At 37.7% G+C, this 22,877-nt stretch overlaps 1 protein-coding gene across 1 annotated transcript in view; it reads left to right on the top strand.

The window, feature by feature from the left end:
* Positions 1 to 22,877, top strand: part of CDH12 (cadherin 12) — a 348,244-nt gene that overhangs the window by 105,025 nt on the left and 220,342 nt on the right. Inside the window, exon 2 of the mRNA XM_024578513.3 lies at positions 9,589 to 10,002. Coding sequence (XP_024434281.2) covers positions 9,775 to 10,002 — 228 coding nt within the window. The 5' untranslated portion in view covers positions 9,589 to 9,774. The remainder of the gene's footprint in view (positions 1 to 9,588; positions 10,003 to 22,877) is intronic.

Genomic DNA, 22,877 nt, shown 5'->3' with positions numbered 1-22,877 from the left:
ATAGCTACTGTAGTTATTAATAAAGGAAGGAAGCAAAGGAAATCAGACGTTGTTAAGCATAATCAATTGGGGAGCATAAGCTTGTTCCACCAGGATGTTACAGCTTCACACATTCCCCAGGGGATCACAACTGTTGCCCTGAAAAAAGATTAGCAACCTCCTTCCCCCAAACAGGGAAGGACCATGTTTTCAACCTCCCAGTCCACTTGCTCAGACTGTGGAGGGAACTAAGAACGTGCCCGATACTAAGTCAGAATGGCACAAGGGCGGTGCTTCTGTGAGGCACATGCGATAGGAACTAAAACGGTGATCACAGAGGCCTGACACTCTAGCGTAGGGGGAGAAGGGGTTGGTTGGGTGGTGGAAACATCAGAAGCCCACAGAAGCTTGAGAAATTGATTTTTTTTAAGTGCATGGTCTGCTCCAAGTCCAAGGTAATATAACCCAGTTAAACATGGAAGCTGTTTCTTGGTGACTCCCGCTTGCCCATTTCTTGGCATGGGCAAGAACCATTGCTTGCCCATGGGCTTGGAACCATTTCTTGGTTCCCTCTGTAGTAACCATGCCGATCTGGCAGCTGCATAGCCCAGCAGCTGCAGGACTCAGAATGCTGGCTCCAGTTGGGAGCTTAGGTAAAGCAGCATAGTCGGAAACAGCACCAAGCTACTTGGATGGGGACTGAGGCCACTTAGCAGCTGCCTGTGGGCTTCAAAGGACTAAGCTTTAATATGAAGTAGTAACTTTGGACACTGGCCTTTATTTTGGGAAGATAAGTTTGGGTTTTTTCCATGGCAGGATGATCAGAGATGGGACACAGGGACAGCCTTTTATTTCCACCTGGATAAATTTTGCCACACCACAACTTCTGGTGCTCGGGCCTATAAAATGCTTTTCTCACTATCCTGGGAATGAGCCCCATTTCCACTGGAAAAAAAAATGTATGTATATATATGTATACATACACAAGGTATGTCCAGAAAAGTCCAGCCATTGTTAATATAAAGAGAACAGTTTGCACAACATCGATGTAACCTGGCAGACAAGAATAGCAGACTGGAATGTGCGTCTGTGAACAGTGATCACTTTGCTGACTAGTCAGTGGGAGGCAGTAGACACTGTTGAGTGAGCATGTGTACTGTGTGGCTGTCACATTCAAAGTGACAGAAAGTAGAACAACGGATCTATACCAAATTTTGTGGTAAGCTTAAACATTCTCTGTGGAAACTATTTGGATGATGCAGAAGGCTGCAGCTATGGGCAACTGGTGATTGGCAGCTTCATTACGACAATATGCCCGCTTATGCATCAAATCTTGTGCAGAGGTGTTTGGTGAAACATCAAATCACCCAGGTGACTCAGCCCGTCTATGGCCCAGATGTGGCACCCTGCAACCTCTGGCCTTTCCCAAAACTAAAATCATTTTTGTAAGGGAAGAGATTTCAGACCATCAGTGAGATTCAGGAAGATAAAACAGGGCTGATGGTGACTGGCAGAACTGTGTGAGGTCCCAAGGTGCCTGTCTTGAAGGGGACTGAGGCATCATTGTCCTATGTACAGTGTTTCTTGTATCATGTATTTCTTCAGTAAAGGTCTCTATTTTTTTCATAGTACATGGCTGGATACCTTCTGGACGGATCTTGTGAATGTGCATTAGGGAGTAGTATGTGGACAAGTCAGAGAGTAATAAATGCCACAAATTAAGATCATAGAGCAATGATCACCTTCAGGCATCTTCGTTTTACTTCTAAGATCAATGGAAATTGGTTTACCATTTCTACTTCTCAGTGTCAAATTAATAAAACGGAAGGGTTGGGGTTAGGGCTTTGCTGCACAACAGAGATGGCAAAATCATCTTTTGATGTGAGTTTACTGGGACCAAGTGAGCTTTAGTAGGAATGTCTGCTCATTCCCAAGGCAATCCAAGACCTACTTTTATTTCTTGAACAAAGGTTAAATTTTTTGTGCAAAATATTATCTCCATTAAAACTTTCAGATAACTTTCCTAGAACTCAAATTCTTAAATTATCAGATTGGCCTGAAATTTTTAAATGATTATTGAAGATATCATTTATAAAATATGAAGCAGAAAATTTAAAATGTAAAGTTAAATAACCTTTAAAACATGCATTTAAGGTAAGGGTTTATATGAAGTCTGATAAAGTTTATTTTTGACATTTCAATAATTTGGGGATTATATACATTATTTTTTCCTGTTTTTACTATATGAAAAAGACGGCTTCTCTCTGTATTACTTTAGATTAAAAGATCACTTATTTCATGAGAAGGGAGGGGCTGTAAATATACATATATTTAAATTTTGGATTAAAAACATCACAGCACAGGCACAGTCACCAGGAAAGTGCTATTCAACACACAGGCAGCCGTAGACTGTGACCCGGTGCAGGGAACCATTTATATAATAATACTCAATGCATGTCAGTATAAGAAATCATCTTCTAACAAAGATAGACCTTGCAGTGTAATTTATATAAAATAAGATTTTTTTTTAAAATCAGAAGCTATTCTTAAAAGCAAACACACCCAACACTAAATAAATAACAGAGAAGCCACAGCCTTTGGGTAACTCTTAGCTTTGGACACTCTTAACAGAAGAGCTGCCATTGGCTATTTTACATCTGAGTATCCTCTGCTTTGAAATATGACCATTAAAAAAATATATCTCTCCTCTGCTAAAAGGACTATTGGGCTCCAGAGACTCATCCTCAGCTTTGGAAAGTGTTTGAAAGCCACGGTGGCTCTACAAAAGTTTAGGGGTAATGGACAAATATAAATTTTTAAACACTGTGTCCAAATCCAGTATATGGAATAAAACACACTTCTGGTGATGCTTTTTGTGACAAATACGTCTTCTTTAAGGTTCACACGTTTCCATAGGGTGCTGACACCTCAGTATAAGTCTGTTATTCTTGTTCTTATAACAACACCATTGGTGCGGAGGCAAAGTGTACCCAGGTTGATGGCTCCGTAAAGTTTTTCCTGTAATTCGGGCTATGTTTCATGCTTAAGGGAGATGTTTTCCTTTCACTTAAGAATTGGAGTCCTTCAATCTCCTTGCATTACTTTTGTTGTGATATGACACTTTAAAAGCTCCCTGGCTGGAAACGGTGGTGGGAGGCTGGGATCTGCTGGGAGCAGCATCCTGTGCTGGAAATAATCTCTTCATCTCCTCACTAAAAGACGGCAGTGCTGTAGAGTCTCGGAATGGATTTGAGGATTCTACTGCAATGATGTGAGTCACAAAATGTACACGCACAGAATTTCTAATAGAATGATGAAATAGAAAGTATTTTATTTCATCGTGTATATAGCTCCGCAGACATGACAGCATTGTTGGTTGTGTCCCCCCAGCACAAATGGTACTTAACAGACATGATTTAGTGCACAACTATGCTGCAACTTCCCTAAAAATTATTCCTCACATCTGCCTTGTCCTAGAGCCTAACGGTTTGTTTAAAGTGTACCAAAGCTGGGAGTGACCGCCGCATTCGGAGTTGTCAAGTACATTTGACAGGCTGCCTTCTCATCTGATTTTCCCAGCACGGCATCCCCACTTCAAGAGAACTGGAAGAAACCTACACAGTTGGAAACTACTTGCCTTCCTCTTTGTGCAACACCTATGTCGGGTCACCTGGCTTGGCTAGTGCTTTGATGGGTGGATTAACCGGGTTGCTGAGCAGTTTCTTAATGTTCAGCTGCCACCTGATCCTATTAACATACTGGCCCTGTCACTTACTGCTTTTAGGTGTTTTATTTTCCTGCTTCTGCTTAGAAGTATGTGTCTCTTTTTAGATACTCATAAGGGAGTGCTGGGAGCTCTGAATACCCTGACTTCAAAGGAACTATATTGACCTGACAGCTTCGATCTCAAATTTTACGGAAGATCTAAATCAATCTAAAAATAATTAAGCTGCCCAATATTGAATCACCTGTGTAGCTTTGGGGACAGAATTTGGAACTCAGGTCTTTAAGTGTATAGTGTCTGTCTTTCTGGGACTTGAAAGCCTTCATGCTTTCATCTCTTCACACATCCATTAATGCAGGGGCAGCGCAGAAGAACGTCCAAGGGGACGGGCTCTGCTGTCACACTGCCCAGATTCAAATCTGCCTCTACCTGTCAGTTTTGGGGCCATGTTCAGGTCCTTCAACTGCTTTGTTCCTGTTTTATCTGTAACCTGAGTAAAATAATAGCACTTCTTTCACAAAGCAGTTGTACAGACACAGAAAATCCAAGCTATGTGAAACAAAGTAAGTTTTCAGTAAAAGTCAGCTATTACTGAATGGCTAATTCACTCAAACTGAAATATGTACTTGGTACCTAGCATACGCCAAATATAGCAAGTCCTGGAATAAAATCATTCTTTTCAACACTGTTTTGTTGTAATGTTGATGAGGCACTTAAACTATTGTTTATATTAATTAGCTGTGGTTAAGTTGGTTTCGGTAAACATTGTTTCATACCAGTTCCAAGAAGTTATTGACAATGTCAGGAGAGGACCCACTACAAGAGGCATTTTCGCCACAATCATAGTTCTTCTTCACTCCACCTAGAAAACATTAACAAATCATTATATAAATGCACCTATAACATAAATTATTTCTACTCCTGTTAATAAGATTTATTTGATAAAGGGTTTGAGGTGAAGAGCAGAGAATGGCAAGGGTCTAGTGGGCAGAGGTAGATGCGGCTGTTAAGTCGTGAATATCATAACAAAATCCTGAACGTTAACATCTTTTCACTTAATAACTTTGAAATATATAATACAATATTGTTATCTAAAGTCACCGTGTTGTGCATTAAATCTCCAGTGTGCAGTGAAAAGAAGGGTTTACATTTTTATTTACAGATTTTTTTTTATCACAGTGTGATATGTGAGTTCCTAAAAGCTGTTTCATTCTGCAGAATTCACATTAAAATAGAAGCACTCATGAAAAAAAAAAGTAAGACTCTGTGCAGATCCCAAAACCTGTGCAATTACTCCTTAGCAATCATCACCTTAATGAAAATATTAGCAAGAATAATCCGCTAAAAATATATAAATATAAGATTATATTTTAAAGAAATGGGAAAAGTAATTTGGCGGCACAGAGAAGTGAGGATCGGCCTCTTTAGGGAAGGAGGCAGAGAGAAATGTACACACACACAAAGTAGAGAACACAACAGGCTAAGAGAGAGGGTGTGTCCAAAGAGAGACAAAGGAAGAAGTAGAATGTGGACACGAGGGAATGGGAGTTGTGTTCCATGCTGTCCTCCTCTGTGGCTCCCGTTAACTTGAGCCTTATTATAATACTTTGTGTGTAGCTGATGTGTTTGGTGATGCAACTCATTGCTGTGCTGGGAAATTAGCTTAAGAAGCAACATGCTTTCCATCTTATACTCACGTTCTTGTCTACTTACCAGTCATTTGTAAGTTAATCCCCTGACATTGGAGGCACCCATTCTAGCATAACAGATGGGGAATGACACGGATAGATTAGAATTTCTGGAAAATTACTCTAGTAGGGAATAGAAACTCAGATTTTAGATACCTTTGACTCCAGCAGGGAAAGGGTAGCTAGAATCAGATGGTGACAGTAATGATGAATATAGCCAGATGTCCAATATTGATAATTTCTACTATGAAATAAGAAGGCACTAATTTAGAGAATTTACCTTAGGTGTCAATGGTCTTTAATATCTGATTTTTGATACCTCACATCCAAAAAAAAAAAAGAACCTGGAGAAAATTTTCATGGAACAAGAAAGCCGAAACACAATCTAATTTGTTCCCTATCATAGACTATGTTTGGGCAGTTCAAGTTCTAGCCTCCATCTTTTCTATTGGTAATTACCTCCCCTTGTGTCTGAGCTTGCCTGAGCTAGGATTGGCAAAAGTATAGGAAGAGATATGGAAGACGCTAACATATTGAATATCTCTGTTAGCAATTTAAACTTGAAAACAGATGAGGGAAATACGCACAGGGTGCTTACACAGGCTTATGGAAAATAGTTGCAAATATTCTCTAACCTCTTACATATGCCGTCATACAGTTCTGATGCAGTTCATGTTTGATATTTCATCTGAATGCTAATACCCTCTGATTACTAAAATGTTTATAAAGTTTATTTTTACCAAAGAGATGCACCTCATTATGATAAGGTATTGTAGAACAAACCTTGTTTTATAACAAAAAAAGAATAATTTATTTAAGTGGAAATCACAGTGTGTGACTTAAATTCTATTATGTAAACCAGTACTGTTCAATATAAAATATTGCAAACTGCAAGTATGAGCTAGGAATATAATTTAAATTTTTCCAGTAAACACATAAAAAAGTAAACATAAATTGATAAAATTAATTTAATAGTTAATATTTAATATATTATCATGTCAAAAAGTAATAAGTATAGAAATGAATAATGAGACATTTTATTTTTTTAAGATTTTATTTATTTATTTTTAGAGAGGGGAAGGGAGGGAGGAACAGAGGGGAACAGGGGGAGGAAAACATCAATGTGTGGTTGCGTCTCCTGCACCCTGCTGCTGGGGACCTAGCCCACAACCCAGGCATGTGCCCTGACTGGGAATTGAACCAGTGACCCTTTGGTTTGCAGGCCAGCAACCAATCCACTGAGCCACATCAGCCAGGACAAGATATTTTAAATTCTCTTTTTATTTTGTACTAAATCTTTGAATTTTGGTATACAGTTTGAAAGTGAAGCACATCTCAATTTCAAATTGCTGAATTTCAACCAAACAGCCACATATGGCTAGTGGTCACCGTATAAGACAATATAGGTCAAAGTTAACTTTTCTGAACATTAATTTTCCAGAGTGAAAAGATGCAGTAAAGTATATACATCTCCTACTTATGTTCTTGTCTAAAAGTTACATTTTTAAGACTATAAAAATACCATGAACAAAAACAAATAAGTAAAATAGAACCGGAGACATGGAAATAAAAAGGGAAACTGACAGTGACCAGAGGTTGGGGGAGGGGGGGGGAAATAGAAGAAAGAAGGGGAAGGGTCTAGTCAAGGACCCTTACTACCATGTATAAAGGACCCATAGTAATGTACAGCAGGGCGGGGATCCGCGGGGGCTGGGCAGGGGAGAGCAAACACTCGCTGGGGGGAATTGGGACAACTGTAACTGAACAACAATTTTTAAAAAGGGAAAAAGAAGAAATAAGTAGCATGTATTATTATTTTGTTTCTTTTTTTGGGCACATCATTATAGAATACTTGTAGAGTATAACTTTTGAACACTCCCACCTCACATCTTATGAAAATATTAGCAAGAATAAGCCAATAATAAATATTTCTGTAAATACTAGATTGCTTCTGTGTATGATGCACCATTTTATCTCAAGCATGGGAATTGCTTCCACATTAAATGTTGAAATTTGAGTATTTGTGAAGATTGCATTGTAATTTTCATTGTCTTATATGTAACTGAATAAGCATTCAGTTATGAATTGAATTGCAGCTGACAGGTGAATAAAATTACATGTTTTATAGGTATTTAGTTAAATGTGTATTGATTTGATCTTAGTTATCTTATTTTGGGAGCATTGTATATAATTTCTGGCCTCCATTATATTTGGCCCTTGAAACTTCATGGGCTGCGGGTGTTGTCCCTCTAGTGCCAAATGTGCAAAGCCACCCTGGCTCAAGCAATGCTTGTCCCTTGCCTGCTTGCAAAGTACAAGGACACTCTTATCCCTGTAATTCTCAGTGTAATTGCCACCCATGACAAGCTTTTACCAAAGTTAGTTTGCTAACCTTTTTAAAAATTTATTTATTTATTTTTATTCAGTTATAATTGTGTGCATTTTCTCCCCTTCCCTCTACCCCACCCCAGCCAGTCCCACCTCCCTCCCCCACCTCTACCCTCCCCCTTGATTTTGTCCTTGTGTCCTTTATAGTAGCTCCTATAGACCCCTCTCCCCACTATCCCCTCCCCACTCCCCTGTGGCTATTGTTACAATGTTCTTAATTTCAATGTCTCTGGTTATATTTTGTTTGCTTTTTTCTTTTGTTGATTATGTTCCAGTTAAAGGTGAGATCATATAGTACTTGTCCCTCACCTCCTGGCTTATTTCACTTAGCATAATGATCTCCAGTTCCATCCATGCCATTGCAAAGGGTATTTTTTTAACGTTTATCAAATTCTTTATTTGTGTGGTTTTGACAATTGACACACCCTGAAGCCGTTAGTCACATCTGGGTTGAAGGGATGGTATCTGTGACGTTGGCTGTACTCTGTTGTGAAAACAAAATGCAAAAGGCTTCATCTACTTTTCTCCATATTTTAAATGATGACAAGAAAAAACATGCATTTTTAAACTATCAGCAATCATTAAGTTTTAACTTTGAATGATGAAGTTTGTCAATTCTGTTATATATTTACAATTCCTAGTTTTCTACTTTTATTACTTGAAAACAGAAGTTAACTTTAAAATATCCTGTTACGTAGTTTAAAATGAAGATGTTCAGAAGTGAATTTTTAATTGTACATGATTAGGCTGCTAACTTTAGTTTTGCATGAGCATACTCTGTTTGCTCACGTTCACAGCGGTGGCAAATTTGCCCTCATCCGTTTACTGGACTGGGAATGTGTGCTCTGTTTCTGATTTGAGAGAGGCAATGATTGTGTCTGTTTTCTTACCTACCACATAACAAATGATCTAGTACAGCGTAGGTACTCAGTGAAACTTAGGTAAATGAATGAAAAACAAATGTTTGTTATCAAGTGATGTCCAAAGCTCATTTTACCTAAATGCAAAGGAGAGGGTGTCCACATGGAAGGTCCAAGGTTGCTCTGAGCTGGACCCAATTTACAAAATAATTCCCACGTATCCAGGGTTTCTTCTATACCAAGGCTAGATAATTTTTTTTTGGTAACTTAAAGCTTATAAAGCCATCTAATAATTTATTAATCATTCATATTTTATTAAGATAATTTACTTTTTAAATTATTAATCTATCTTGTTTTTTCCCCCTACATGTCTTATTTTTTTGTATTATCTAGTAGGGAATCTTTTGCTTTTTAAAAATCATTTTCTTTTTTCCTTATTCTCTAAATCTATGGTTCTCAATCTTGGTCTGTTTTATTCCTCCAGGGAGATATTTGACATCTGTAGATATTTTTGTTGTGTGGAGGATGCTATTTTGTTATCTACTGACCAAAGGAAAGGAGATTCTTCAAAAATCATAAAATGGACAAGATAGCTCCCCAGTAGCAAAGAATTATCCAACCCAAAATGTCCATAGTGCTGAGGTTGCAAAACCTTACTCTTAGTTCATTTTAAAAACAGTGGTCCCTGTTGTATTCCTAAAATGATTTAAAGAAAAAAAGATTGTTTCTGTTTATGATACACCTTTCGCCTCATTGTAATTAAGACTTTTTAGAGTCTGTAAAATGTTTAGTTTATTGAAGTTAACAGGTTGAATAGCAATGCACATTTATCAATATAATTTTCTAAAAATCTTTCCTCTTTTTCAAACGTTGCCAGATAAAATGAGGTTTTTGATGTTGGTCGTGTAATTCCATCAGTTTAATGCATCTTTGTTAATCTGTTTTATAGGTCCCTTTAGATGGAATATAAAGCTGCAGAAACCTTTTCATCAGAAGGATTAATGCCTGCATTATCATTTCTGCAATAAAACAGAACGCTAAGTGGTGGAGGCCACGGACACCTCAAACCTGGATTCCGCAATTCTACATTAAGTGCTGGAGTTTTTATTACTCTGCTGTAGGAAAGACTTTGCCAATGCTTACACGGAACTGTTTATCCCTGCTTCTCTGGGTCCTGTTTGATGGAGGTCTCCTAACACCGCTTCAACCACAGCTACAGCGAACTTTAGCCACAGAATCAAGAGAAAATGTTATCCACCTGTCAGGACGGCGATCGCATTTCCGAGTTAAGCGTGGCTGGGTATGGAATCAGTTTTTTGTGCTGGAGGAATACATGGGCTCCGAACCTCAGTATGTGGGAAAGGTAATGGCCTGTTTCCTTTGACAACCACTCGACAGCCAGGGGGGCTATGCAGTGGGGATCATACTGTGTGTGGGCGTTTCGCACAGGGGTTGAACAAACCAGTGGCCAGAACACTGGAAATAAATTCAGGAGACCTGGTTTTAATTCCTGACTCAGTGACCCGGGTAAGCTTTGGAATATCATTTAATCCCTGTTTTCTTTAATTAGCCTGGTGATTTTAATGAAATCAATATATATTTTGTTTCCATTTTTGACATTCTTTGCTAAACATAAAGTTAAAATATAAAAAACTCATTAAAAGTGTTATTATAGCACATTATTTCTCATAGACATTCGGAAATTATTTTCTAATGAGAGGCTTAGAAAAAGAAAACAGATATAAATACTTTAAACTGCTGTTGCTTTCTTTGAATGACCAAGATGTCTCTCCTCCTCACCCCCTCAAAAACATGATATATAATTAGATTGTGGTTCTGAAGTATTTGAGTTGGCTTGATTGTGCTTTATAAATAATTTATTTACTATATGCTTTGCAAGCTATTTATGAAGCTATTTATGGACAAATTAAAAAATGTTGGAACCCAAATACATACACATCAATATTCAGCACAGCACACAATTTTCTAGTCACGTTTCAAGTTTATAGAATTAATTTTTTTCACAAAATAGTTGATCTTTCTCAGCCCATTTATGCTTTACTGCTATTTTTCTTATGTGAAAATTTTGACCTATGCCTAGAATAGGTAGAAGTAATCAATGGCACTGGCAATTGTTTTTCAGAAAAATGAATATTGTATTTTATTTTGATCTTGTTAATTTTGTTTTGCATTTTTTAAAGATTGTTCCATGGTTTTAATTAATTAATAGTAGTAGTACTAGTAGTAGTAGTAGTAGTAGTAGTAGTAGTAAAAGATATGTGTGAGGACCCTTTAAAAGAAATCCAAGGACCAAAGAGGGAAACCATAGTAAGAAGACTGTTAGGAAGCTGGTGTAGAGAAGAGTGTGTCTCCTGCACATTGAAGACTCAGAACTTTCTGGAAGCCTACACTAATGAGAAACATGATGTGTCTTATGATTTCAGTGTTAGGTCAAAGAAAAAAACCCATTCAAGACCTTGATTTTTTGTGCTACACTTTCGGAATTTTTTTTGGAAAGGTATTTAAGGAATATTGAATGACACATTGCAGAAAGTCCTCAAATAGAAACCTCTGTTGAAAATGAATACATAGCCAGGGCTGCTCTAAGTATCTGTGCTCTAAGACATATTTCATGTGGGCTACCTATCTATTAGTATATCTATCTATATCTATAGATGTATCAATCTATATCTATCCTTATCTGGCTATATAGATGTAGATCAATAGATCAATAGATAGATATAATTAGAGTCACATCAAATCAGCATTTGAGTACCATCCTGGCAATCCAGTTTCCAGTAATCTTGTGAAAAATCTTCAGTGCCGTTAGGCAGAAGCAATGTTCTTGCCAGGACTCCTACCTACTAGGAATCGGGCTGATCATGTGGCCCTGGAACAACTCCATAGGTCCAGTATTGGGCATGGGGTGAGCTCTGAAATTGAGTAGAACATCAATTTCTTATTAGATGCTGTTGGGAAAAATGGGCACTGAGGCCCCAGCAGCTCCAGTTCAGTCCAGGGCACCCCACCCAGAGGACCCTGCAGCCCAGACATTAGCCTGGACACAAAAGCAGTCTCAGCAAATCCTGACCAAATACTCCAAAACATGGAAGTCCCCTGACGTTACTGTGTAGGACTTCCACTTATATAATTTCTCCATAGAATCATGGAATATAATAATCACTAAAATATTTTTTACAGTGAGATAGGTTCTTGTTGTGCTGGTACATTTGTTTCTGGTGAGTTGATTTACTATAAGGCTTCAGTTTTGAAAACCAAGACAAATGAAGGGGCAGCATAGCTCTCCAATTGCCCGCCTTATGGTGGCAGTTCTCTCAGCTGCGCCTCTGACAGCATCGGACACGGAGTCAAGGTCCCTGACAAATGTCAGGGGGAAGGTGTGTGCTGGTCTGGGCGGAAGCACATGTGTAGTCTTTAGCTGAAATTTGAGGTGAGGAAGTTGGCATTTTGTGGAAAAATTGATGAAGCTAATTTTAGTGGTCTTAAGTAAGTATAGTGGCATTTTACCTCCCAGTGGACATTAAGTGAATGGAACTAGGAGTTGTTTATGCAAGTATTACAGAATTCCACCAATGTAAATAGAATGGAATGTATCCAACTCACTTAAAAATGAATTAGAATTTCTAAATAGATTAAATAGAAAGAGGTATAAGATTGAACTATTATAAAATTAAGACATTTTCACAGGTACTTGGCTCCGCATTTATAAGGTGTAGTATAAACCCATGGTTCTCAAGCACTGTGTGTTTCTAATGCAAATGAAACAGCAGTTGCCAAAATCTCCTTTCCACATGGGACATAGTTAAAGTTTAATTAACTCTGTCTGAATGATTCTAGATGTGGGAATAGTCGAATGACAACATGGGGACCAATTCAAGCTATTATATGTAAGTGTAAACATATAGACATATATTTAAGCTATTGCTTTTTCTAGAAAGGCTTTGAGACATTCTATAAAAAAGAAAAGTAAAGTATTATAAATAATTTAGAATACAGAGCTAAAGAAAAAGGCAAGTGCAAAATTGCCAACAAAATGATCAGCGAAACTATTATAATTGAGCTTCAAATTTAACTTTGTTTCTTTGCAACAAGAGTATCTATGGAAAACATTAATTTGTATAGTTCCCATCATTGGAGCTTTACTTATTGAGAGGAAAAGTGCATTTCTCTAGGTTCAAATATTTAAGAAAATTCATGTACAAATTTATCAGGTGGAAGGTTTCTGAGTGGTTTAGTCGACATTAGCCTCAACAATTGTTCAAAAGGAAGAGACATTAATGTTGATGTCCTTTCAATAAAGACCAAACAATAGTATTGATTAAAATGAATATTACTTTATATACAAAGAAAGCACAAGTGTGTCCAGAGGCAAAGCCAATGGTTTCCTCAGATAAACATGTTGGATTTGATACAAGATCTGCATAAGTGTAAAGTACCATATTGCATAGTGACAAAGAAATTAACTTGGGAAAAACTAATTCACACATTTGCAATTGCCCAAAGTCTCCATCAATAAGGCCTGCATTATTAGTCATGCACACATACAAGCAGGGTGCTTACACCAACAGGTATAACTCAATGCCTATGTCTGGGAAGTTCTAACTAGTCATTCCCTCAAATCTATGTATCAAAACAATGCTGCTCATTTTATATTCAAAGAATAATCAGGCAATTGGTGATTTTGGATAATCGCTGTTGGCAGCAATTCTTAACTTTAAATTGTTCAAAATTGCAAAATCTAATCTGAAACTTATATAAACCCTACCTCCAGAAGCATCTGTTTACTCAGCATCTTTTTGCTTGATGATGCATTAAAGTTTGGAGAAGGTCTAAGCATTGTGAGGATATCTTTAGTGCGAAGGCCCCTAGATTGCAGTTGTGACAGGCAAGTTCTGTCGCTTGCTTCCGTGGGCACTGCTTTCAACGCTTTATACGCATAACCTGTGCGATCTTCACAACAGCACTTTGAAGAATACTGTTAATAACCCCATTTTCTATATGGGAAACTGAGGCACCAAAGAGTCAAGTAGCTTCCTCATATCATGACACTCAAATGCTGAAACTGGATTTCTAAACCAGGTAGTTGAGCACCTCTGTGCCAGAAAATATCATAGTGTATTATCTTATGAGGATCTTCAACAACAATAATGTCAGTACCCTGCCAGACGCACTGTGGCACTGTGGGACTGAGGACACAAAGGGCAGTCTATCACTAGGTCTGAAAGATGGAGGAATTCAAGAGAGGCTTCCCAGATCCGGAAGCACCTGAGGTGCGTCTTGAAGGATGACACTAGTCTTTCAGAAGAGATAGTCTGAGAAAAAAAACTCTAATATATTTTATTGATTATGTTATTACAGTTGTCCCATTTTCCAGCTTTCATTCCACTCTGCCCTGCACCCCTCCCCACCCACATTTTCACCCCCCACCCTGAGAAAACATTTTTATATGCTCTGAGGCTTTAAAGTTCATAGTGGGCCTTAGTAACCATACTTTTATATAGTCAGAATGTGGTGCTAACTGTTTTAAATAAATGAATAAATACGGAAAGTGTGGAAAGGTTCCATTCTGGTGCCAGGATCAGGTTTTTTTGTTCTTGTTTATTTTTTTAAATTGATATATAACTGACACATAATGTTATATCAGTTTCAGGTATACAACATAATTTTCTGATAGTTGTATGCACTGTGAAATGATCAGCACAATTTGTCTAGTTATCATCCATCACTACACATAGTTACAGTGCTTTTTCCTTATGTTGAGCAATTTTATGATTCACTTTATTATCAACCTTCAAATATTATTAACTATATCCACCTTAATATACATAACAGTATTATTTGTGCTTAAAGGTGTCAAAAGCCACTGAAGTGCCTTCTTTGAGGAGTCCCTTGGACAGCATTGCATGTTCGAAATGATCACTTGGAGGGCCATTTAAACGACTCACTGGAGACAGAGAAAGAAACATGGAGACGGAATATATACAGGAAAAAGTTAGAGTAGGCTTGTGTAAGAAGTAATGAAGGAAACGGAATATTAGGGTTAAAGGTGTGAAAGGTAGAGGTTTAACAAAAGAGTTCAAGATCCATGGATTATGGGAATATTAAGAACAAGACAAAAAATTAGTACAGAATTGCACATAGAGAATAAAAGGGAGGAAGAAGGAAAAAATGTATATAGTCCTGACTTCTGTTTTGCTAGTATTTGTTATAGGCTTGGTTCTAAAGGAAAGAAAACATGAATATTATTAGACATTACACATCCATAGTTGCTTATAATTACCCAGGTGAGCGATCTCAGAGATATTTGAATACATTCATCCAGGGCTCACCAACAGGCTGCCAGTAGAGACAGAGACATAGGTGATTAGCATACAGGTAGGAGTCAAGGTCATAGAAGTGGGTAACATACCCTAGAAAAAATAACAGAGACGATGTGAGAACCCTGATTTTTACTGCAAAGTAGATGAAGAAGAATTAGGTAGTGTCATGAATAATAAATTAAAAGAAAGTTTTAAGAATAAGAAAAGACAAATCATGTAAAACTCCACAAGTCAAATTAAATAATGACTGGAACTGGTTTGGGAAGTTCGTGAACCAGAAATGAGCTTTTTCAAAATAATTTTAATGATTTTCTCTAGAGCTTAAAGAAAGGAGAAAGTGATGGGGACAGTGGGTAGATTCCAAAAGTGTGGATGAAAGAGACTGATCTATGATATGCCTGACTCAACGTGATAAATACTTCATTAGCAGTGTTTTCCAGAAAACCAAGTGTGTGTGTGTGTGTAGAAAGACAGAGGGAGAGAGTGCAAGAGAGAGGTGAAGAGATAGACATTGAGAGAGGGAAAGTTATTTTAAGGAATTTGGCTCTCGTGATTGTGTTGATACAAGCCCAAAATCTGCCTAGTAGGCCAGCATGCTGGAGAAGCAAGGGAGCAGTACAGATAAACTTAGTGCAGCTATTGTAATTGTTCTAATTATGCCTATATACATATATATAAAATATGTATTCATATGTGTGTGAATATACATGAGTGCATACACACACAATTATGGAGTATATCTATTTCAGTGTATCCCATTTACGTATTCTAGAACCGGGAAAACATTTGCAGGATAGATTTTGGGACGTTCTGGGCCCACTCTGAGATGGACCTGAGCTACACCTCCACTGACCACTTGACCTTCGTAATCCCCTAGTCTGACTGGTGGACAACAGTGACTTACTGAATCTTCTGGAATTGGTGTCAGTGCAAAGTCGATGCCCGGCAGTTCCTTAAAGACTTGATTATCTCCTTTTCCCCATGCAGGGTAACCCTGGTAAAACCCTTTGAGGAAATCTGGAAGAAAGATTAACTGTATAAATGTTTGTAATTTACAGTGTAATGAGGTTCTTAGGCTTTCATTCGTTCGCGGGGTTCTGGATCTGTAAACTGGCTTGAGTCTGGCAGTAAAACAAGAAGCTGTACCCTCTACTTTTATGATTCAGGTTAAACTTTTGCTCACTTGACTAGAACTTTTTGCTTATATAGATCAAGTAAGAATTTAATAGGTTTCCTATCCGTTTCGCTTCCAGGAACAATGCCAATGCCGCAGGTCTCAGGGTGTCAGACTATTCAGGTTGCTGCTGTATCTCTGCTGTCCTTTATGGTAACCACATCCACCTTGCCTTTAACCATTGAATGCTGCCCCTCAATCCCTGGCACCCCAGGACCCAATTATTCCCATTGCATTTAGATTTACAGTTTTCACTGTAAGTTGTGGTCTACAGAGAAGAGCCAACACGGAGCTTTTCAGGATTCTGGAACTCTCTTTTCAAGCTGACTTCTGTAAGTCACGGTGAAAGATGTGTTCCCTGGAACCTCCCAAAGTGGGCGAGTAGGTCCTAAACGACAGATTTGTTACTGTTCCAGTCTCCCTAGGACCTTGAATCCTTTCTTCTACAGCAAGCCAACACAGGTCTGGCATTTCAAATCAGTTCATTGTAGGCACCATTTTGCTCCATGTTTCAGCCAAACAAACTGTTAAAGCACTTTTAACCACCAAAATGCAACATTAAATACAACAGTAAATTAAATGCAAAAGTAGATGCAGGATATTGGCTTTGTCGGCTTGCATCAGTAAATCCAGCATGCTCCAACTTTGTTCCTTCCCACATTGTCTCATACTCTTTTTTATTGACTTTTCTTAAAGAGAGAGAGAAAGAAAGAGGGGAGAGAAAGAGAGAGAGAGAGACAGACAGACATTGTTCCATTCATTTTTGCATTCATTGGTGGCTTCTTGTATGTGCCCTGACAGGAAATCAAACCCAAGACCTTGGCCTATTGGGATGACATTGTAAACACCTGAGCTACCTGCCCACAGCTCATACTTTGAATATCTATTCTTGCATGTATTTTTTGATTTCTCCCTGTATGAATTAGAAAATTCAAGTAGTTTTTTTCATGTGTAACACATTTCCACGTGGGTTACACTTTGTACCTCACCTTTCAGATCTTCCTGAGACTCGACTCAATGTATAGCTCTAGAAGTCAAGAGGAATGGTGAGGATGGGTTTTTGGTGAATCATCAGTGTCTTGTATGACAGTTGACTCTGGGGAGGCCATGACGGTTTCCTCAGGCACTAGGGTTATTTTCCTTAGATGGAGATGGAGAAGCAGCTTTGCTGGCCGAAACACTCACAGAATTTCAGGTCTCAATGCCACCAGCTTCCTCAGGGTCTTCCCGCACATTTACATTCCAAATTTCAGGACCCCGTGTCTTCACAATCAAAGCACTCACTTCAAAAGCAGACCCACCGTGTGGCTAGGGGGTCAGTTTGCCTTGTGATTCAGCAACTCACAGGCTCGGATGCTGGGCTTGTTTTTCAGCAATCTCAGCTCTGAGACTGCAGTAGATAAAGTTCTCTCTGGCAGACGTAGAAGTCCTCAGGTTACTTACGTGGAGCTCAAGTTGGGAATTCAAATCCCTGAGCACATTGTTTCTTTCTGTACTTTGTCCAGTGCTGTGATCTGAAAGTGTGTCCCCAAACCCATGTACTGAAATTCTAATGTCTAAAGTGGGGATTCTAGGGAACAGGGCTTGTGAGAAGTACTTCTGTCATGGGGACGGGGTCCTCACGGATGAGACTAGTGCCTTTATAGAAAGGCCACCGAACTCCCCAACTGCTCCTGCCATGTGAGGACACAGAAAAGTCTACAACCTAGAAGAGGGCCATTATCATATCATTCTGATACCCTGGCCTTAGACTCTTAGCTTCCAGAACAATGACAAGTAAATTTCTGTTGTTTATAAGGTAATGGCTCTATTGTATTTTGTTATAGCCATTCAAACAGACTAAGACATCCAGCAACATGAAGAGCAACCAGCCATATCATTACAATCATGAGCTTGACAGAAATGGATCATTTGCCCTGACTGGTGTGGCTTGGTTGGGCATCATTCTACATAGCGAAAAGTTGCCAGTTCCTTCCTGGGTCAGGGCACATATGTGGGCTGCGGGTTCAGTCCCTAGTCAGAACACTTATGAGACACAACCAATTGATGTTTTTCTCTCACACTGATGTTTTTCTCCCTCTCTATAAAAATAAATAAATAGAATCTCTAATAAAAATGTATCATATAAATGATCACTCAAATTCTTGCCTTTTATAAGTGTTTAATTAGGAGTCTCCAGTGGTGATATTCTGCATATGTGAATTGCTCTACCACCTCAGGGACCACCAATGTTGTCTTCAGTGTGGGCATAGAGTCATTAGTGTTTTTAATTTTAATTAGACGAGTCAGTTTCAGAAACCACAGAACCTATTAGGAAAGCTCATCTATCACTCCTGGTACCAAAATTTGTATTAATGAGGGACCTTCAGATAATCAAAATAAATAAGATATATATGGTTTATATATTTATATTTCTTTATTTATTTTAAATATATTTGGCTCATGCTATTGAGGATATAAAAGTCAAAAATCTTTAGGATTGGCTGACAGGCAGGGGACCGAGAAAGAGCTGTAGTTTGAGCTGAAAGGCTTTCTGCCGGTAGATTTCCTTCTTGACTGGGCGAGGTCAGTCCCTGTTTTATTAAGGCCTTCAGCTGGTTGGATACATTATGCAAGGTAATCTACATTTCTCAGCATTCACCAATTTAAATGTTAATCACATTCAAAAAACACCTTCTCAGAAACATCTGGAATGCTGTTTAGTCAAATATCTGGGCATCCTGGCCCAGCTATATTAACATGAACAACTACTTTTTGCAGAAATAGTAGACCCAGTTAGATGCTGATGAAGGTGAGATGGCCAATAGCCAGAAGAAGGAAGTGCAGTTGACTCCGGATTCAAAGAAGATAACTTTTTACAAGATTTTCAGGTGGTGCAACTAACAGCGATGTGTGATTTTCTTCACCATCAAGACACTCTAGGAAAGGACAAAAAGGAGCAGATGATTGTATTAATTCATTGGTGCAGAATTGTAAGCCCAGGGTGATGGAAGAGAGGGAAGAGATGGAAGAGAGAATAGACTTCTCCAAGGAAGAGGTCTAGGAGAAATCAGGGTCACACTGCAAATACTAAAGTCCCAAAGAGATCTAGCAGCAAAAATATGGGCTTCTCTATACATAAGAGTCAGGGCAGTGGTGATGGGTAGTTTTGGAATTATGTGAAGAATTTGGTTTTGGATTAGTAAAAAGAATGAGAGAAAAAAGATAGAGATAATAAGATGGCTTATTAAAATAGTTATAATGGCAATACAAAAATAATGTCCATCTAGAATTTTTTCTAAATCAACACTATGTTACAGTAATATTTTGACTATATCCCTTTGCAGAAAATATAATGCAAATTATATGATAGTTATACTGACACATTTAAAAGACATTTTCATGGCTCAAGTATCATCTATCTATTTATCTGTCTATCTGTCTGTCTATCTATCTATCTATCTAAATTATGTAGCTTTAAGAGAAGCTCATAATGTAGCATTCAGTATCAGAGTTATTCCTGTTCATTTGAGATTCAAGGTTCATTGTACTAACTCAGTCTTCATACAAGATTTAAAACCTCTTGACTCCTCTTGCCTCACTTACATATATGAGAACGTTTGCAGTGTATTCGAGTGCCCTAAATCAAGGTCTTGTTTCTAATCCTTCCAGCTGCCAAATGTACTGACCTGGCTGCTAATCAAAGCATCTTTAGCTACCTGTTCTTTCTGTAATAAAACATCAGAAGAAATCTTTAGATAAGTGTGATATTTTATTGTACACCTTGGTTCTTCATCATATCCCTGAGTTTTATAGTTTCTCTCAATACATCAGGATATCTTTGAAGTAATCATCATTGAATGTGACTAGATAGCAATATGTTTAAAAGAAAAAAATGCTTGAAATGCAATTTGAACTCTAAACACAATAAAGTACATTTCAAATAGTCAGTGCCCATTGTATGCCAGTTCTCTCTCCTTTACAATTTATTTTCTGCTTCTGGCATGCTCTTTATAAGAGCAATGTCATAAAGCTTTAATGCATTTACTTTAATTGAATTGGCAGGACCTTTAATGAAATTTAACTATCTTTAAGTCAATATATGAATCACTAAAACCAGAATTTCAAAATAACCTGGACAGCATTAAGATTTCAGCTCTATTTTTATGTTTCTTTCTTTCTTCTCCTTTACATCTCTTCCTCCTCCTGCTGTTTTTCCACCCTACATCTAATGATAGTTCAATCTTGTTTTATGGATCTTGCTGGACTATAGTTACATAATAGCTGGGATAAAGAGTAAAGAGGCTTTGATTCAAATTCCACGTGTTTAAATGATTACCAATGGAAAAATGCGTAAGAACGACTGTGCCAGTTCACACTAATAACATAGTGTTATATCACATACTCAGAGTATATATTCACCAGGAATATCTCAAGTGAAAATGTCACAGCTTCACAGTACAGTTCATGGAGTGTGTGTACATCTGTGTGTGCATGTGTCATTGAAATCTTTTCTAGAAGATATTAGTTGGATTCCTTAGACAATGGTGCTGTCTGTGATCTAACATGATAAACACCTACAACTTGCATTTCATACCAGGTAATAAGAGAGAGAACCTACTGGAATTATTAGGGAAGTACCCCAGGAAAGCCCACCTGTATGAAAAGGTAGCCAAAACAGGGAGTACAGAGTGATAAAAATGCCAATAAAAAATCCAAGTTTAATGTTCTGATCTTTTAACAGGATTGAGTGTATGAATATATACATGGTTGTATGTTCATTACAAGAATTTGAGATGTGATACACATTAAGCATAGTACATACATAGATAAACATTCCTCTTTCTTGACTCTGAAATAAATGACATGACTGTCATGGAAGGGATCATCTCTATATATTTTATTGTTTGCGAGGCACCACATATTCTATTGCTACTGACATTTACTTACTTTAACTAATGTACAAAATTACTGTTATGAAAGCGACCCTGGAATTCCCCACAGAGATGGCCTAAAGGAGATTTCCTGTGTAACACACATCAGTGTAACCACTGTCGAGTAGACTCTTAATGTGTACGTATGCTGATTATCAAAGAATGCCATTGTTTCTTGTTTTACATCCACTTTCAAGAACAGTTAGTCTTCCACAGTTTTGTGAATGTTGGAAGAAGGCATGAGATACTTGGAGGAGAGAAAAGGGACATTATCAGTCATGACATGCCACACAATGTGAGCATCAGGGTGACTGAGCCAGGCTTCAGTGCCCCGTGTGCCATAGGGGCGAATGGACAGGCCCACGCAGATGCCGCACATGCAGTGGACTGCACTGTGGGAGAGGGACCCTGATAAGCCTGCCCTTGGCTGGCAAAAGAGTCATTATCTCTGTTTTACTGGGTAGTAAGCATGTCTACCGTGTACTTTGCATGAAGACACTATCTCAACTTTTCCAGCTGGTTTATTGTATGTAGAAACATTCTTGGAAGTCTAGGCTTAAAAAAAAAAAGACATTGAGTGTTTTCTCTGTAAGACCCGCAGGAACATAAGGGACGATGAAGAGTTGTCTCCAAGTGCTATGTAGTGTGTTGACTCTGTAAAGCAACACCATAGAATAGTAAAGTTAAAAACAATTTAAATTCTTTATTCTGTCAGTTAACTGAGTTGCTTTGTCAGTAGACAAATTACGACTGCCTCCTCGTTCTCTCCCTTTCTTTTTGTTCTGTCTCTTTTTAAACAACATTAAAGCGATTTTTTCTGGAATGCATATCCACTTATATTCTGAATCCTGGACTTAGAATTATAAATATAAAGGAGAGGCAGGACTGAGTACATGAAGAAATGTCCCAAGTCAACTGCTGCTCATTAGTGAGGTTGGTCTGCACAAATTAACCATTTTCTCAATAAGTGTAATCTTTGCTGTATACATACTCATTTTTCTCATTTAAATAATGTACAATAACTTATCTTTCAGCCGCTAGATACGAATACCTTTTGGGGATATAACCTCCTTATAATTATTCTGATAATCTTACTCCTTGTTTAAAATGTAAGAATTATTTTTTCACCATAAACAGTGATTTACTGTAATAAATAGTATAGAGTTCATGTAAAATTGAACTTATCTTTATTTTGCAAGGTACTAAGGGCTAGTGAACTTTGAAATAATTGTTTGGAGGTATTTATAAGATTTTATCACATAATCAGCCTTCTATCATAAAGAATATGAGATTTTAATCCAGAATGTTGTTTTGAAAGTGCTGGGCATTAAAAGAGGGCAATGGTATTTTTTCATGATATATAAAGAGCTCTCAATGCACTTCTTTGTTTAGTAAATTTATAAACTAAATAATGCATTAGTAGCATTGAAGATGTAATTGCAGTTGTGTTAACAATCTCAGCTACTAGTGCAAATATGTTTCAAATAATAATCTTTGAAGACAGTCCCGAAGAACAGTTTTGAAGCTTTAAAAACAGACAGAATAAACTAAAACACAAGGGAAACTGTAGTTTGAAAATAAAACCAGAAATGTTCAAAAACACAACCCTCCAGCAATTATCCCTTCAATTAAGGGTGGAGGGATGGGGAGAAAAGGCATACAACTGTAACTGAATAACAATAAAAATTTAAAAAAAAAGATAATACAAAAAAAGACATTTTGTGACCAAATGAGAAAATATTTAAAATATTTCTATTGTCCACTACATGATTGTGATCAGGAAACTCATTAAAATTCCTCCATTGTTTCA

This window comes from Desmodus rotundus, chromosome 1 (assembly GCF_022682495.2).
Source record: "Desmodus rotundus isolate HL8 chromosome 1, HLdesRot8A.1, whole genome shotgun sequence".
NCBI lineage: Eukaryota > Metazoa > Chordata > Mammalia > Chiroptera > Phyllostomidae > Desmodus > Desmodus rotundus.
Note: the sequence above shows the minus strand (reverse complement) of the source record. Positions and strands in the feature narration are given on the sequence as shown.